General features: G+C 61.5%; 1 protein-coding gene across 8 annotated transcripts in view; it reads left to right on the top strand.

The window, feature by feature from the left end:
* SOX13 (SRY-box transcription factor 13) overlaps positions 1-15,167 on the top strand; it is a 37,715-nt gene extending 22,548 nt beyond the window's left edge. For 3 of the 8 annotated variants that reach the window (XM_086765572.1, XM_086765568.1, XM_086765564.1), the window contains 13 exons: positions 9,693-9,894; positions 10,435-10,540; positions 10,719-10,805; positions 11,152-11,324; positions 11,876-11,944; positions 12,119-12,233; positions 12,314-12,396; positions 12,480-12,639; positions 12,863-12,972; positions 13,102-13,198; positions 13,280-13,423; positions 14,525-14,741; positions 14,867-15,167. In XM_086765572.1, coding sequence (XP_086621698.1) covers positions 9,694-9,894; positions 10,435-10,540; positions 10,719-10,805; positions 11,152-11,324; positions 11,876-11,944; positions 12,119-12,233; positions 12,314-12,396; positions 12,480-12,639; positions 12,863-12,972; positions 13,102-13,198; positions 13,280-13,423; positions 14,525-14,741; positions 14,867-15,152 — 1,848 coding nt within the window. In that variant the 5' untranslated portion in view covers position 9,693 and the 3' untranslated portion in view covers positions 15,153-15,167. Of the gene's footprint in view, positions 1-1,883; positions 1,901-2,025; positions 2,314-9,692; positions 9,895-10,434; positions 10,541-10,718; positions 10,806-11,151; positions 11,325-11,875; positions 11,945-12,118; positions 12,234-12,313; positions 12,397-12,479; positions 12,640-12,862; positions 12,973-13,101; positions 13,199-13,279; positions 13,424-14,524; positions 14,742-14,866 lie in introns of those variants that run through there. The other 5 variants (XM_086765569.1, XM_086765566.1, XM_086765570.1 and 2 more) reach the window with 4 other exon arrangements.
* Positions 15,168-15,692: the final 525 nt, after the last annotated feature.

The raw sequence follows: 15,692 nt of genomic DNA, 5'->3' as shown, positions 1-15,692 counted from the left end.
CAGCGTGGGCACGGGCAGAGCAGCGTTTGCCTTTCGTGGATGCTCCCGGGCTGTGCTTTGGGTCTCCACTGCCCTTTGGGCTTCCCCTGCCTGCTCCATCCTGCTCGGGTCTGCGGGTCCATCCTGGGAACGCACTATTTTTGCTGGGGGACGGGTGTCTGTGTGTGTTTTCAAGCAAGGCTGGTACTGGATGTGGCTCTTGGCACGAGTGGCACAGCCCGGGGGAACGTGCAGCAGGAGCCGCGGGGGCGCGTGAAGCCAACGCTGCCCGTGAGCACCTCGGGCTGCAAACCACAGCCCCGTGCTCCCTTACACCCCACCTCCTGCCCTCGTTTAGGGAGGCGAAGAGAGACTGACCCATCCCCGCAGGGCTCCCACGGCTCTGGCTGCCGCGTGGGACTTTGCCAGGGAGCAGAAAACACCTCCGGTCCTTCTCGTCCCCCCTGTGCCGCCCGAAACCCACCCCACGGCACGTGACGGGACGCGGCATGCGGAGGCAGGAGCTGCCAAAGCCCCTCACTGGAGGGAGCAGGCTGGGGGATCCCAGGGGAAATGGGGATACGGGGTGGGGGACAGGTGCCACCGGGCACAAAGAGCCCCTTGTGCTGGCTGGGGACAATTGGACACCCCTGTGCAAACGGGGAGGGCTGGCGGCTTCATGCTGGAGCGTTTCTGCGCTCGCCTGCGCTGTGTTATTTTTGCTGTGCGATGAAAACTGTCCTGGCGTGGCAGGAAAAGGTTGTTCCCAAATTTCTGTGCTCCCCGAGAGGAGAGGAGCCTGGCCAGGAGCCGCTGCAGCAGGATTCAGTTCCTCCGAAGCGAGAGGGGAGAGGAGGGGCGAGGTGTGAACCCAGCCTTGCGGGATGGTCGTGGTCTGGAGGGTCGCTGCCGCTGGATCCCTTGGGTCCTGCAGCGGGATGGGGTGGAGGGGCATCCTCCCACCCCGCAGAGCTGGGGGTCTCTCCCTGAGCCAAAATAATGGCAGCGATAAAAATGGCGTGAGCTCTGCGCCTTCCTGCGGTTTCTCTCTCGCAAACGTGAGATCTGCCCCGTTACCGTGGCCGCCGGCCCGGGGAGGCGATGCCGGTTGCTGCGGCGGCAGGATACTGCGGCGAGCGCAGGAGCCTGAATCCGCACCCTAACTCAGGGGTACCACCATCAAAGTGACCACGGTTTACACTAATAAGGGGGAAAAGTCAGGCCAAAAAGCGTTTTCCTTGGGGGTCTTCATTCCAGACTCAGCCAGCCATGACTCTCCTGGGCCGAAGAACAGCCGGAGCGGAGTTGGGGCAGCCATGAGTAAGGATGCGAAGATTTGGGGCAGATGATGGGCAGCTGCTGGCACTGAGCACCCCTCCTTCAGCCTGCCCTTTCTTTGACGATGGCCCCAGCAGCTCGTGGGGCGACTCTGGTCGCTCCGGCAAAAAAAAAAATATCTGTTGCTGAAACGTCAAGCGGCCCCAGCAGCTGGAGCTCCCCCCTGCCCCGAATTTGGGCAGCAGCTGGGGAGGGTGAAGTGGCTGCACGGAGCCTTTGTCCCTCCGTGTCCAGGCGTGTGGCGGCTCGGGCGTGAGGACCTGCTTGTGGCAGCTCAGGATCCCACGCAAAGGGACCCCGAAGGTTTCCGGGGCGCTGCCGGCTGCCAGGCATGGCGCACGGCGGGCGGAAGCACGGCCCCGTGATTTTTGGCTGCCACCGTGCCCCATGTCAGAGGCACCGGGGCTGGCCCCGAGCATCCTTTCGATGCCCGCCTGTGTGTCCGGGTCACCCGAGGGAGCACGAGGGCAAACAAGACGGGATGGGCTGCCCCCCAAAGAGGAGCCCCCCGCCTCAAGCCTGGGGGTGACTGGAAGAATAATGACATTAGTGGAAGGTGTCAAATGCCGCGAGAAGGTGGCTGGTGTGTGGAAAAAAGGTTTGGAAAGTGCTGCCCTCCCTGCAGCCCCAGCCTGGGAGGTGCGGGGCAGATCGCTGTCGAGATGGGTGAGCCCCTGTGTCTTTTTTTTTTTTTTTTTTTCTAAGCAGGAGAGGAAAAGGGTCAGATGTCTTTGCCCCTCCGTCATGCGATAGGAAAGTATTGTTTACGAAGCAGCCGAGTCAAACGTGCCCTCCGCTCTGCCTGGAAACGCTGAGTGAGTGAAATTACACAAAAAAACGACACCGAGATTGGCCTCTCCGATAAGCCCGAGGGCCGCTTTTGGGTAAGGGGAGGACAGAAACTGCGAAGAAAAGGAGGGAAATGTGCTAACCGCGCTCCTTCGCCGCGCTGTACCCTGCTGTGCCAGCATCGCCGCGCCGTCCCGCCGGGGCTGGGTGAGTTGTGCCCGTCCTTCGCCTCCTGGCTCTGCTGACCTCCTGCGACATTTGCTCTGGGTTTGCTGATGTTTAAAATTTCTTCTCCCTAATTGATTGTTTAAATTGGTTAAACTGGGGAGTGGGGAGAGGGAATGAGCTGATGCCTGTGCTGGGGGGGTGGGAGGGGGTTTGGGAGCAGCCCCGTCACCTCCGCCGGGTCCCGGGGACCTGGCAGCTCCCCCGACCACCCAGCCCAGCGCCCCGGGGACTGTCGGCCGCTGCGGCACCGGTGGGACCGTGGGCCCGATCCGGCCGCCCTGGGTGCTGGGTATGAGGGCTCGGCACCCCCCAGCCGGGCAGGATTTTTTTTTTGCATCCAGGCAAGGAGGAAACTTGTTTAAAAAATTATTTCTGATGCAGGAAAAAAAGGAAAGAAAGAGTAAATCCCTGTTCTTCAGAGTTCCTCCCTCCTCATGCTTCCCCTGCCTCTTCCCTTGCTAACGTGCCGTGGTATTTCCATGTTTGCTTGGCATTGCAGGGCAGGGGAAGGTAGGAAGGGCAGAGGAGAGGGATGCAACAGGAAAAGGAGTCTCTGAAAATATTAAGATTATGGGGTTTGTGCTTTTCCCTGGAGCATTTAGACCTGCAGGGAAGGTGAGTTTCTTCTTTCAGCGCTTCTCCCTGGCTGTCCCTACCCGTGCTGCTGCTCGGACTCGAGCAACATGTTTGCCTCTGGTGAAAGAAAGGGGTCCCAGGTAAAAGAAAAAAAAAAAAGGTGCCTCTGGTAAAAGAGAAGTCCCAGATCTTTTCCTAAAGAACCGCATAACCTTCCTTGGACAAGAAAGCCATCTGCCTGCAAAGCTGGAGATGGTGCTAGGTTTTTCCTTGTTGAGAGGTCTTGTTGAGTGAAGGAAAAAAAACCCAACAAAACAACCCCATCCTGCAGACTGTCTGGTCTTGAGGCCAGGAAACGGGAATGACCACCGCGATCCCTGGCCACCACACGGGCTGTCGCTGGGATTGTTCCCGCGCCTTCTTCCTCTGGGCTTTGCACGAATTTAAATAATTCCAGCGCGATGGAGTTTCCTCCGCTTCCCTGATGAGCTCATTCCCCGTCTAATAAATCTCGCAGCCAGGAAGTTCCACCTGAGGTTCAGTTTAATTTTTCCCCTCCTACTTGAAACCATCCTATCGCTCATCCCAGTAAAGGAAAAATGTGTTTGGGTCTGGGCTGTGAAGGCGGTGGACCTGTGCCAGTTTACACCCGGGGAAGGATCCGACCGCCTCTTTGTGTTTGATTTCGTTATTTGGATAGTTCTAAAACTCCTGGCTTGGTTTTGTCTGCATCCTAACACAGCCAGGCTCACAGGAGACAGCATCCCTGGGTTTTGGGTTGCGGAGGCACGGCCGGGGGTCCCAGCAAAGCCCACGTGTTGGGGGGCAGCGTGGGCAGGGAGCGGCTGAGTAATCCTTTATGCTGAGCCAGGAAAGCGTTCTGCGGTGATGTGTCCCTCTGCCATCTCATAAGAAATCAGAGCAAGGTGATAAAAACCCCCTCGGAAGCACTGTGAAACCAGAACGAACAGTAAACTGGAAATTGTTAGTAAGAGGGAGCACTGGGAGGCCGAGACGCGGCCTGGCTCAAACACGCGCCGGGCTGGAACGGACCCGTGTACCCACAGGGAATACGTTGTGCTTGTCTCGTCGTTATCACGGGAGCCTTCATTTTCCCGTTCCCGGGTTTTGGCAAGTGGGTTTGTTCCACGAGGCTTAGGAGAGCAGGAGCTGAGTGTCTGAGGACAGAGCTGCCCTGCAAGAACTCGATCTGCTGGGACATGGTGCTCGCACCAGCTGTTGGCCGGTGCTCCGAGCCCTTCACGCGGAGCGGGGATCTCCGGGGCTACGCAGGCGGTGGAGGACGTATCTCCATCCATCAAGCAACCCAGATCCTCCTCTTCCCCCTGCCGCAGCCTTGGGATTAATCTTTTTCCTCACTTGTTCACTTATGTGAATTTAGTGCTTAATATGGGTTCTTTTTCCCCTTTCTCCTCAAGTTTTGAATAGCAGGATTGGTTCGATTTCCCCTTGAGCCTCTGAAGGGTTTCTCTGCTGGCATGCACCAGCGAGGTACGTGGTTAACACTTTGGAGAGGCAGGTTGGGGTTTTTTTGGACAGAATTAGTAAACGCTATGGCAGCTGGTTGTAATTGCTTTAGGGTTAAGTCTTCCAAGCGCTGCGTGGTAATAGGAGACTTGCGTTGGTGCTTTTCATCTTGGTAGATGGAGAATTAATGCTCCCCCCGCAAAAGAGCTGACTGTGGCAGTGCTGAGGCTGCGGCAATAGGAGCTCTTCCAAGGGCGAAGCGGGAGAGCCCGGGGACACCAGGATGGGGGTCTCCAGCCTGGCCGGAGAGGGGACAGAGGGGACGTCGGTGGAAGGTGGGGTTCTCGGGGCAGCACATGCAGAGGGGTGACTCCTTGCTGCTTCCTGTGCCGCCCGTTCCCGGGGGTTTCCGTGATGCCATAGCGTCACCGCTTTGCTCTGACCCCGTAGAGACGTTTCCGGAGGCCGTTATCCTTCGCGGGCAGAGAAATTGCCTTCAGGGAGCCGATGGTGGATGGAGGTTGAACAAAGAGCGGTCTGTTCTGTGTGGACGGCGGGCAACCCCGGCTCCTGCTGATGCCAGCGCTTTTCCCATGGGACCCCACGTCTTGCCAGGATGGAGAGGGGCTGTTGGGGTCTGGGGGGGTCTCTCTGGGATGGTGAACCAGCGATCAGCTGCTGCTGGGCAGGATGTGCCCGGCAGCTCACGTGAACATCACCCTGTCCGTCGCAGGTCTTAGCATGTGGGCGCCGGTCTGCCACCCAGTTCTGCGTTTGCTGGGCGCTTACTGCTGCCCCTCTGCCCCCAGGACATTAGCCCCCCCCCAAATCCCCTCCCTCCCCTGCCAAAAATCTCCCTTCTCAGTGTTGATTTTTGCAGCTTTTCCGGCAACCTGAGGTCTTGGCAGCTTTTTGGGGAGACGGAGGTTGCGGCTTTCTGCGGGAGCGCCGCTGGCAGGTGAGATGTTGAAAGCACGGTGTCGGAGGATGCGCAGAGCGTTGGCTCGCGCTCCCCCAAACACCAGAGGGTTTCCGTTGTTGCAGCACCCTGGTTTGTGGGGCCGCATGGGTGGGTGCCCGCCTGTGACGCAGCCCCATGGGGGAACACGTGCCGACAGTATTTCTGGGACTGAATACGTTCAGCATCCTGATGTCGTCTGGGTGTAAAACCTGCTTTTTCGGAAGCAGTAGACCCCAAAGTCTTACACTTTCTGCCCCGTTTCACCCACAGGGTGTAGAAACGTGCTGGCTGGGGGTGGCAGAGCCCACATCCCCTGTTTTCGCCTTCCCAGGGAATAACCCACCATCACGGGATGCTCCGCGTCCCCGGGGAGGGATGGAAGCCCCGTGAACTTCCCCCAGCCGGGGCCATTCGCCTTGGCCGTCCCTGGCCATCCTTGCCCGGGCACGGCGGAGGAAGCCATCCATTCTTTCATGTGCGAAGGCACGCCGGGCGGAAACGGTTGGAAACGGCCCTGAAAGGACATTCCAAGTCTGGCAGGAAAGCGACCCGCTTGTCTGGCAGGAGATGGGCTATTGTCTGTCCCGGTGGCCGGCCGGGATTCCTCAGGCCCTGCTTGGAAGAAGAAAAAGTCCGTGTGTGTCTTATTTTTTCCTCTGCCGTTTCTCTCTCTCTCTCTCGGGGGTGCCGGGGGCCGCGAATGCTGCACGTGGCTGGTGCGTGCACGGCGGTGGTGTCGCGCCGCCCCGGCTCTCGTTGGTGTTTCCCCCGTCGGGTTTTTGCCCCGTGCCTTTCTCCCCTGGCCGGGATGGTTACCTGGGCCATGGTGGCAGCACACAGCCGTGGGACGATGGGTGGATTTGTTTTGGGATGACTGGGAACCACACTGGACTCCTGAAGGGAAGAGTCTGCCGTAACCCATGAACTGGTATCTTTCTGCTGTAACTGGGGAGAGGCTGGAAAACAAAAGCCCCAAGAGCCTTCCCTGCTGCCCTGCTCAACCTGATGGGCAGGTGAGGGCAAGGTCAGCCCAAAAATCTGGGCAGCCCAGCTCCCCAGCCAACCACCGGCTCTCCCTGAGTCCCCGTTCTGGGGTGGAATCGTCCCTGAGTCGAGGAGCGGGATGAGCCCCGAGGCAGGGGTGCTGCGGCGTGGGACAGGGGTGCTCTGACATGGGGCAGGGGTGCGGGACCATTCCCGCTCTCGCATCCTCTTCTGGGACTGGTGAAGGACTTTGTGTGTTTGTGGCTTTCCTGCCTCCTACCCTCCCTGGTGTTTTCGCAAAGAGCTTGGGTTTCACGTAACCTCGGTGCCCGCTGCATCCTTGCCCCAGCCACGGGCAGACACTCGCCCTGCCTTTGGAAATTCTCTGCCAGCCTCCCCCTCCAGCCGCCCTGCGAGCAGAAACCATTTTCTTACGGCAGGAGCTGCTGCGGGGAGAAAGCCCGGTCCAGCCAGCAGCACACTTTCACTGGGCGGCTTTTTGGCTTTTCTTTCTCTCGCCGCTTTGCGCCGGTGGGGAGATGCCGGCAGCCCCTTTCTCTGCATAAGCGGTGGGGAACGGGCTCTGGGTGCTGAGTGGGGGGTCTCAGCATCTCACCGGCTCTCCCGGAGCTGCTGCGGTGCTGGGCAGGGTGGGGGCTCGCTGGCGCCTTGGCCCCCCCCACCACCACCCCCAGCCTTTCCAGTTGTTCTGCTGCAATACAAACGGGGCAGATAGGATCGGCTGGCGGGCAGGAAGGGTGGCACGGCCACCGGGAGAATTGCAGGACGTGCCGGTCTGGGCTACGAATGGAGAAAGAAAAGCTGTCGCCGTCCCAAAAATTCTTAGCCCTTGGACTTGCCGAGTTGGAGTTCGGAGGCAAGGTGGGCGCGTTGATGCCTGCACAGGACAAGCTTGTGAGATGAGCCCCCCAAAAGCCCCGTGCCTGGACCCTGGTCCATCACCAAGGACTCGTGGCTCCCCGACGGGTCCGTTTTGCCCCTCCAGGCTGGCACTTTGCATCCCACTTTGCCATTCCCTCCCTTCCCCTCCGCCCTGCGTTAACTGGGAAACATGAAAGGCGAAGATCTGTTACGCTCCCTGTGCCAAGGCGATTGTTCCCATCGCTATTGTCTGCCACAGGCAGCCCTGGAGCCCAGCACCTGAGCCCGCGCACAGGGCTGCCGCGGGAGCCAGCCCTGTAACAAGATAACGGCGCCGTTTTCTCCTTTTTCTTCTTCTTTTTTATTTTTTTATTTTTTTTTTTTGTTCGCCAAACCGTATAATAAATCCACAATGAGGCCTCTTTCAAACGAACCCCTATTAAAGTACCGGCCCTATTTTAAGAGTAAATTTCCAGTGGCACCGGGAGGTGAAGTACAATGGAAATGCGACCTGCCGGAGGAGCGGGACGTTGCTTTTGTGCGCGGTTCGAACCGAAGGCATCGCGTTGCTGCTGCTGTCCCGTTGCCTGGGCACCTGGCAGCATCCCAGCTGCGGGGCAGGGGTGGCAGGGATGCACTCAGCAGGGGTTTTTACCCCAAAATGCTAGAAGGAGGGAGCGAGGCGCTGCAGCTGCCGTGCATTCGTGCCTCAGTTTCCCCACCTGTAGCGTATCCAGAGCGCAGGCTCTGGGGCAGCAAATCCAAAGCCGTGGGCACGGCTTCCCGCTGGCTGCCCGCCACCGCCACGCCGCTGCCAAGCGTGTCCGGTGCCTCCCGGGCCGAGGCGTGTCGAAGGCAGGCGATGGGTTTTCGGGTGGGCCAAGGTGAGCCGGGGCCAGGAAGGGGCGACGCGGGCGGTGCCGCAGGATGCGGGAGATACCGGGCGATGCCGACGCCGGGAGGAAGCTCGCCGGCCCGGCCATGGTTTGTTCAGCGGAGGGCAAGGGAACTGAGATTAAAAAAAGCCCCGCTAAGATCAGAAAGGCTGGCGCGCACAGTGCCCTATTGTGGAGCTGTCACACTTCCCTTTACTTTATTGCTTTTGTCCAACACCCTATTGTTCCACTTCCTTTTGTCCCCTATTCACAGCCCTGGCTTTTCATTACCCAGCCGGCCTTGTTGTTTTCGTTTCTTTTGTTTGAAGTTCCTGAGAGGAAGGTTTTATTTTCAGCAGTTTGATTAATTCGCAGCTTGAGCTGGGCTTTGTTTGTTATGTAATTGCTGCCCCCGAGTCGGGCAGCCCGGCTTAGTCCCAGCCCCGATTTGGGGAGGGGGGTCCCAATGAGCCCATTGGGGGAGCAGAGCACGGGGGGTCCCGGTTGTGGGGTGCCGGGGGCCGGGCAGGATGCTTTCCCCACAGCCCCATCCCACCTCGCCAGCCCCTGTGGTCCCGCAGCCCGGATCCTTGCTCCCGGCAGCGGCTGGTGGAAATCCCTTCCCTAACAGCCTCCTTTTCCCGTTATTCCTGCCAAAAAGGTGAGTTTCGGGAGGGTAATTGCGCTTCCCCTTTGTGGCTCCCAGCGTGCCTGGCACTTGCCTGGGGATACGGCCCCTGCAACCCCAGCTGGAGCTGCGGACATGGCTGTGACACATTTTTTGGGGCTCCCGCTCTGGCCACGTGTGGGGTCCCCTGGGGTTGTACCACTCGTCCCCCATAACAGCTCGTGGTCACTTCTGCGGTGCCCGCCCAAGCGGGTGGCAGCACCGGGAGCTGGACTGGCACCCTCATCCGTGCCGGCAAAGTTGGGGAGAGCCGTTCCTGGGGCCAGCCCCTTGCCCTGGCCGGGGTTCGGCCAGTCCCAGCTCCGTGCCGCGCCGGGGACTCCCGGAGGAGCGATTCTGGTGGCCGTCCCAGCTATTGTTCGGCGGGGCCAGGATTTCCATTTCCCGTCGGAGCGGGAAACCTGCCTGCCGCCTTGCCGGCTTTCTAGGCACGGCTCCTGGGGCGGCGCGGGGAGGGTGGCGGGGGAGCCGTGAGCTGGGGACCCCTGGGGTGCTGGCTCGGGTTTGGCACGGGTCTCTGCCGCGGTGAGCCTTGGGTTGCTCTCTGCCAGGCTGCTGGATGAAGCGTGAAGGCACGTGCTCGTGTTGGCCCTAAATCCCGTACCTCTGGGTCGCTTTCTTTAGGGCTTTGCTTCGTTGTGCCGTTCCCTTCACAGCCCAAAGAGTGAAGAGCTTGTTTCCCTTGGGGGCTTCTGGCCATTGAGCTCCAAATCTGCAAAAACCTGATCTCAGGAAGCCAGGAAGAAGAGCTCGGCTTCACCAAGCCATGGCAAAAAAAAAGCAGGACCATTGCCCCTCAGAAAAGTAGCAGCGCGGGGCACACCAGTATGGGGCAGGGCTGGGAAGAGGAGTGCATGTGGCCGGGGGTGCCCCATGGCTCTGCTGACTCCCTGCCATCCCGTAGGATGTCCATGAGGAGCCCCGTTTCTCCCCACCTGGAGCTCGATGGAGCGGGCAGCATGGTGAACTGCGCCATCAAGACGGAAGAGAAGAAGGAGGGAGGCTACGAGTCCCCGCCGGGGGCTGCCCCCAGCACCGAACCCCGTCCCAACGACCCGCCGGGGCCACCGCTGAGGGAGGGCACCGACCCCCAAGCCCTGCCACAGGTGGGTCCTCTCGGGCTCCATCCCCTGGCCGAGGAGGGTGGTTGTTTCCCCGGGTGGTTATTCCTCATCCCAAGGAGACGAAGCCGAAACCTGAGGCTCCCCCAAGGCTTTCTGGCCATTGCTGATGCTCTCGGGTCAGCCCTGGATTTGAGTGCTTCACCCTCAGCGTGCAGCCTGCCGTGGCCCCCCCCGAGACGTGCTCCATCCCTTCAGCCTCCCTTTTTAGTTGCTCTTGGATTTTCTCTCCCCCTGACCAGCAGCCTCAGCCGTCCCGCTCTCTGCGCTGCCTCTCGGGGGGGACAGAACTCAGAGGAGCTGGGTGGTCTAAATAAATAAATAACAGAAACCTCCAGCTAACGAGTCTTTGCGGCACGAAGAGCAGAGATGCTCTCAAGCCGGGCTGAGGGGAATGTGTCTGGCTGGGGGTGGTCCAGCAGGGCCGGCCCTGAGCATCCCACCAGCGCAGCATCTCCTGTCCCGAGACCTGGGGATGTCCCCGTCTGGGGCAGCGGGTGCCAAATAACACTGTGTGTGTCGCAGGAGTCCCGCTCGCCTGCTGGCGATGCGCTGGAGCCCAGGCGCTCTGCCTTCGAGCCGGCCGTGAGCGGCCAGGAGAAGCTGGACTTCAACAGGAACTTGAAGGAGGGTGAGAAAGATTTCAGAGTGGCCTTTGGGACCCCCCTCCCCGCTCCCTTCAGACCCCTGGGTGTTTTCCAAAGCCGTGGGATGGGACAAGCTACGGTGCAGAGCCTCGGGCTGCACTCACCTGGCTGTCCTCTCGCTCTCCCTGCTCTGTCGACCCCGGTGCCTGCCGGCACGGACAGTGATGCCGACCATCGAGAAGTTACTGTCCAGCGACTGGAAGGAGCGGCTGCTGGGCCGAAACACCGCCGAGTCCAAAGAAGTGAAAGGTGAGGTCTCCCCCCGGCCACCCACCTCCACCGTGCTCCTTCCTGGGCTGGAAACACAGCGTTTCCCACCTTAGCAGGAGGGGAGACATGCCTGCAAGTGTGTATTTATTAGGGATTTGTACTTTTTAAACCAAAACATTAATTTGATTTTTTTTGGGAGTATGAGCACCGCTGGTGAAATCCTCTGTCTTGACTGCACAGAGGAGATGGTTCAGCCTGTGGGGGTTTTATGCCCCCCTGCATCAGCCATTCCCTGGCCGTGCATCACCCCCCAGCACCCAACGGCAGTGGTGATGCTCTTCACCCTCCCCAAGCCCCTGACCCGCAGCCGCTTGGTTTCTCCCAGGAACCCAGGAGAGCCTGGCGGAGAAGGAGCTCCAGTTACTCGTCATGATCAACCAGCTGTCCACGCTGCGGGACCAGCTCCTGACGGCCCACTCGGAGCAGAAGAACATGGCCGCGATGCTCTTCGAGAAGCAGCAGCAGCAGATGGAGCTGGCGCGGCAGCAGCAGGAGCAGGTGGGCTCAGGTCCCCGTGGGCAGCCAGCTCGGGGGAAGCGTTTGCCAGGGACCGTCCGTCCTTTCGGGGATCCCTGCGGGATCGGCCGCGGGTGCAGGACCAGGGCAGGGAGTGGGGGGGAGGTGGCTTTGGTGTTGGAGGCAGCGGGACTTTGCTGTCTGCCCAGAAACCCATCCCAAAGACTCCCAGTCCTGCTCCGTGGTGCCAGGAGGATGAGGCTCAATGGAGATGGGATTTGTTAGTCCAAAAAAATTAAAGCACACTGGGTCCTTCTTGTGCTCTCTTTGCTCTTTGGGCACCTATATTTCCCTCTCCGGTGGCCCGTACGGTGCTAAGGGCAGGGGTGGCCCCCACCCCAGCGTGGGGGTGATGCCATCCCTCCCAGCCCGTTCCTCTCCCCATGCCCCGGGAGGTGGCACGGGTGCAGCTCGGGACCCTCTGCAGCCCCCTTTTCTCCGTTTTGCCGGTGCTGGGCAGCTTATGCCGGGCCGTAGCCCCTCCGGGGCCGGCTCGTTGATGCTGCTGAGCCCCGCTGTCTCCCCTCTGCCAGATCGCCAAGCAGCAGCAGCAGCTCATCCAGCAGCAGCACAAAATCAACCTGCTGCAGCAACAGATCCAGGTAAAGGCGGGGGGATGCCTCCCCGTGCCCCCACTTCCCGTGCTGGGTGTTTGCAGCCCCTTCGTGTGCCGGGCTCCTGTCCCCTCCCGGGGCCAGGCAAGGGGATGGCAGCTCCCGCAGCGTCCCACCGCCGTTATCTGGTGTCTCTGCTTCTCTCCCCGCTCTTCCCTCTAGCAGGTCAACATGCCCTACGTCATGATTCCCGCCTTCACCCCCAGCCACCAGCCTCTCCCCGTCGCTCCCGACTCCCAGTTAGCGCTGCCCATCCAGCCCATCCCCTGCAAACCAGGTGAGCGGGGTCCCCCCGGGGCTTCCCCAGCCCTGCGGGGTGGTCTCGTCCCCCAACCCCTCTCCCTCCGCTCCCCGCAGTGGATTACCCGGTGCAGCTGCTGCACAGCCCCCCTCCTCCCACGCTGAAGAGACCCGCCGGCTCAGGCCACCTCCAGATACAGGTACAACCCCAAAGCACCTCCAATCCCCCAGGCTGGGGTGCTGCGGGGGCTGCGCTTCACCTCCCCGCTCCCCTCCGCTGCAGGAGACCTCGCAGCCGCTGAACCTGACGGCCAAACCCAAAGGTTCCGACCTCCCCAGTGCCTCCAGCTCGCCCAGTTTGAAGATGAGCGGCTGCCAGTCCCTCACGCCGAGTCACGGGGCCACCAGGGACCTGCAGAGCAGCCCGTCCAACCTGCCTCTGGGTGAGTTCCCAGGGACCTTCGCTGATGGGTGGTCTCACTCCCTCCCCTGGCCGCCTCCCTGAGACAGGGGACATCTCTGCTCCCTCCCTGGGGTGGCCTGGGTGGGCACCTGCTGCTCTGTGCCACCCCCTCGGGGCACCCCGTTGTGATTGCTGGGGTGGGATTGGGGTGCTGAGGAAGGAGGAGCGGGCACTGATGGGCGCCTGTGCCGGTGTCCTGCCAGGGTTCCTGGGCGAAGGCGACGCCATCACCAAAGCCATCCAGGACGCGCGGCAGCTGCTGCACGGCCACAGCGGAGCCGTGGAAGGATCGCTGAGCAACCCCTACCGCAAGGTGAGGGGTGCCCGCCGGCCGGTCACCGTCCCCCTCTCCAGTCCCACCGTCGGGGGCCAGAGCCGAGTCTCCATCCGCGGGCGGGCTCCCTGGTTCAGAGCTGGTTCCTGACTCTCCGCTCTCCTGCAGGACCACGTCAGGATGGATTCTTCCCCAGTGAAGGAGCGGGTGGAGGAGACCCCCGCCCACCGGCTGGACGAGGCTCTCTTGACCTGCGAGATGGACGGTAAGGACGGCAGAGAGACCACTGCGGTGTGACCACCGGCTTCCTCCCTTCCCCTGACCTGGGCCGGGGTTTCCCTTGCAGGCTCGCGGCACTTCCCCGAGTCCAGGAACAACAACCACATCAAGCGGCCCATGAACGCCTTCATGGTGTGGGCGAAGGACGAGAGGAGGAAGATTTTGCAGGCTTTCCCGGACATGCACAACTCCAGCATCAGCAAGATCCTGGGTGAGTGCCGGGATGGCGGCGGGGGGCTGGAGCAGGACCCCCCCCTCTGTATCCCCGCCCATCCTCAGCCACCCACACACGGGTGATGCTCGCTGGGATGATGCTACCCCCGTTGTAGCATCAACTGTGGAGATGCCTGTATCAGCGCGGGCATCATCCAGCCAGCATCTTGCACCTCCCGACGGCAGCAGTCCTGCCGCCGCTCTGGGTCACGCCAGCCCTTCCCCGCGGCCGTGTCGCTATTAAAAGCGAGCGGTGCGGTCGCCAGTGAGCCCATCCGAAGGGCCAGGAGCAAGAGTGCTTGGTTTACCTCCGACACACGCACCGCACTCTGCCGTGGGCTTGTTTTAGCAGCTCTGCTCGGTAAAGAAAAAAAGATGAAAACAGCCACATGCTCTGCGTACCTCTCGCAACCGTGGCGGCTGGTGGGGAAAGGGGCACAGGGACTCGCAGGAGGATTTCGGTGATGGGGGACTGTCTCTGGAGATTCCCAGCCCAAAGCCCGGCTAACTCCATAGTCCCATCAGGATGCTCAGGGCTGCTCCTGTTGGCTGCTGAGCATCTCCAAGAAAGTCAAGGATCTCCAAGCATCTCCAGCTTGTCTTCCTTTCTCCCAAACTGAACGCTGGTCCAGCTGCAGCCTCCCAGGTGCTGAGCTGAGGGGATGAATCCCTTCTCTTTGCCAGCCCGGCCCCGAGCCCCTCTCCCCAGCCCAGCAGCCTTTGTGCTGTGCCCTGCTTTGCCCTCCTGCCCTGGGGTGCTGGCAGCGATGACAAAGGTCGGCCAGCGCAGGAACGGGAGTCCCACGCCAGCACAGCCTATTTTAGCTGCAGCACCTGCTCGCCGTACCTGGGAGAGGAGCGAAAGTCATGGCCCAGGAGGTGCCCGGGGAAGGTCAGGGCTGGGGACCTGTTCCCAGTGTTCCGGGAGGTTTGGCTGCCCTCTGCAGCATGGGGCTCCTGACAAATTCAGATGGTGTTTGTGCAGGGGATGTCGTGAGCATTAATTAACTCCTGTGATGGCAACGCCAGCCGGGAGCGAGCGCCGGTGTTGTCACAGCAGTCAGGGTGTAAGCGTGCTCCACGGCTCCTCTCTTCGCAGGATCCCGGTGGAAATCCATGACAAACCAGGAGAAGCAGCCCTACTACGAGGAGCAAGCCCGGCTGAGCCGGCAGCACCTGGAGAAATACCCCGACTATAAGTACAAGCCCCGACCCAAACGCACCTGCATCGTGGAGGGGAAGCGGCTGCGCGTGGGCGAATACAAGGCGCTGATGAGGAACCGGCGGCAGGACGCCAGGCAGGGCTACTTGATAGGGTAACGCGCCCGTTCCGCCCGTCCGAGGGGGCTCGCCGAGGCGCCCGTGGGGGGGGTGGGTGTCCCGGGAGGCGCGGAGAGCACCTCGCCGCCCCGGCCGGTGATTGCATTCCCCTGTCCCGCAGGCCCCAAGGCAGCCAGCTGCCCCCCGCCTCCTCGGACGTGCTGTACCAGCGGCCGGTGGGGATGCAGCTGACGCCCCCCGTGATGGAGCACTACCTGCCCCGCATGGACCCCGGCATGCCCGTCATCGTCAACACGTGCAGCCTCAAGGAGGGGGACGGCGGCGGCGGCGGCGGCGGTGACGATGGGCACTCGGTGGCTGACGGCGAGATGTACCGCTACAGCGAGGAGGAGGACTCGGAGGGCGAGGACAAGAGCGATGGCGAGCTGGTGGTGCTGACGGACTGAGGGGGGGCTGAGGGGGCAGCCGGGGGGGCTGACAGGGCTGACTGCCACCAAAAAGGTGGTCATGGCTTCCCCCGATGGGACGGGACCTGGCTGAAGGGCTGTGCTGGGAGCGGAGGAGAGCTGCTACGCCGGCAGGTCGGAGATGCTGCTGTCTGCCTGCAAATGGGTGCCATGAAGAGGGGCACCCAGCGTTTTGGATGAGGTGCATCCCAAGGGAAGGGTGGCGATCAGCGATGTGCGCTGCATGGGGCCATGGCCAGGACGTGCCAACCTCACTGGGCAAGCTGGCGAGGGCTGGCTCAGTCCTGTTCCAGTGGCACGGCCATGGGGAGCTGAGACAAGCTGGCCCAGGGATGTGGGTGCCAGGGCTGCTGAGCTGTCACCCACCTGCAGCCCCCCGGGAGGGACCTGAGGGTGTCAGGGTGCGGGAAAACCTCCAGAGCATCTCCCAGACCTGTAGCCACCAGCCCCACTGCCAGGGATGCAGGATGGGGACACGGGATGGGACATGGGATGGGGACATGCTTGTCCCTCGCCCAC

Source organism: Chlamydotis macqueenii, chromosome 23 (genome assembly GCF_036417535.1).
Source record: "Chlamydotis macqueenii isolate bChlMac1 chromosome 23, bChlMac1.mat, whole genome shotgun sequence".
NCBI lineage: Eukaryota > Metazoa > Chordata > Aves > Otidiformes > Otididae > Chlamydotis > Chlamydotis macqueenii.
This window is presented reverse-complemented; position numbering and strand designations above follow the sequence as displayed.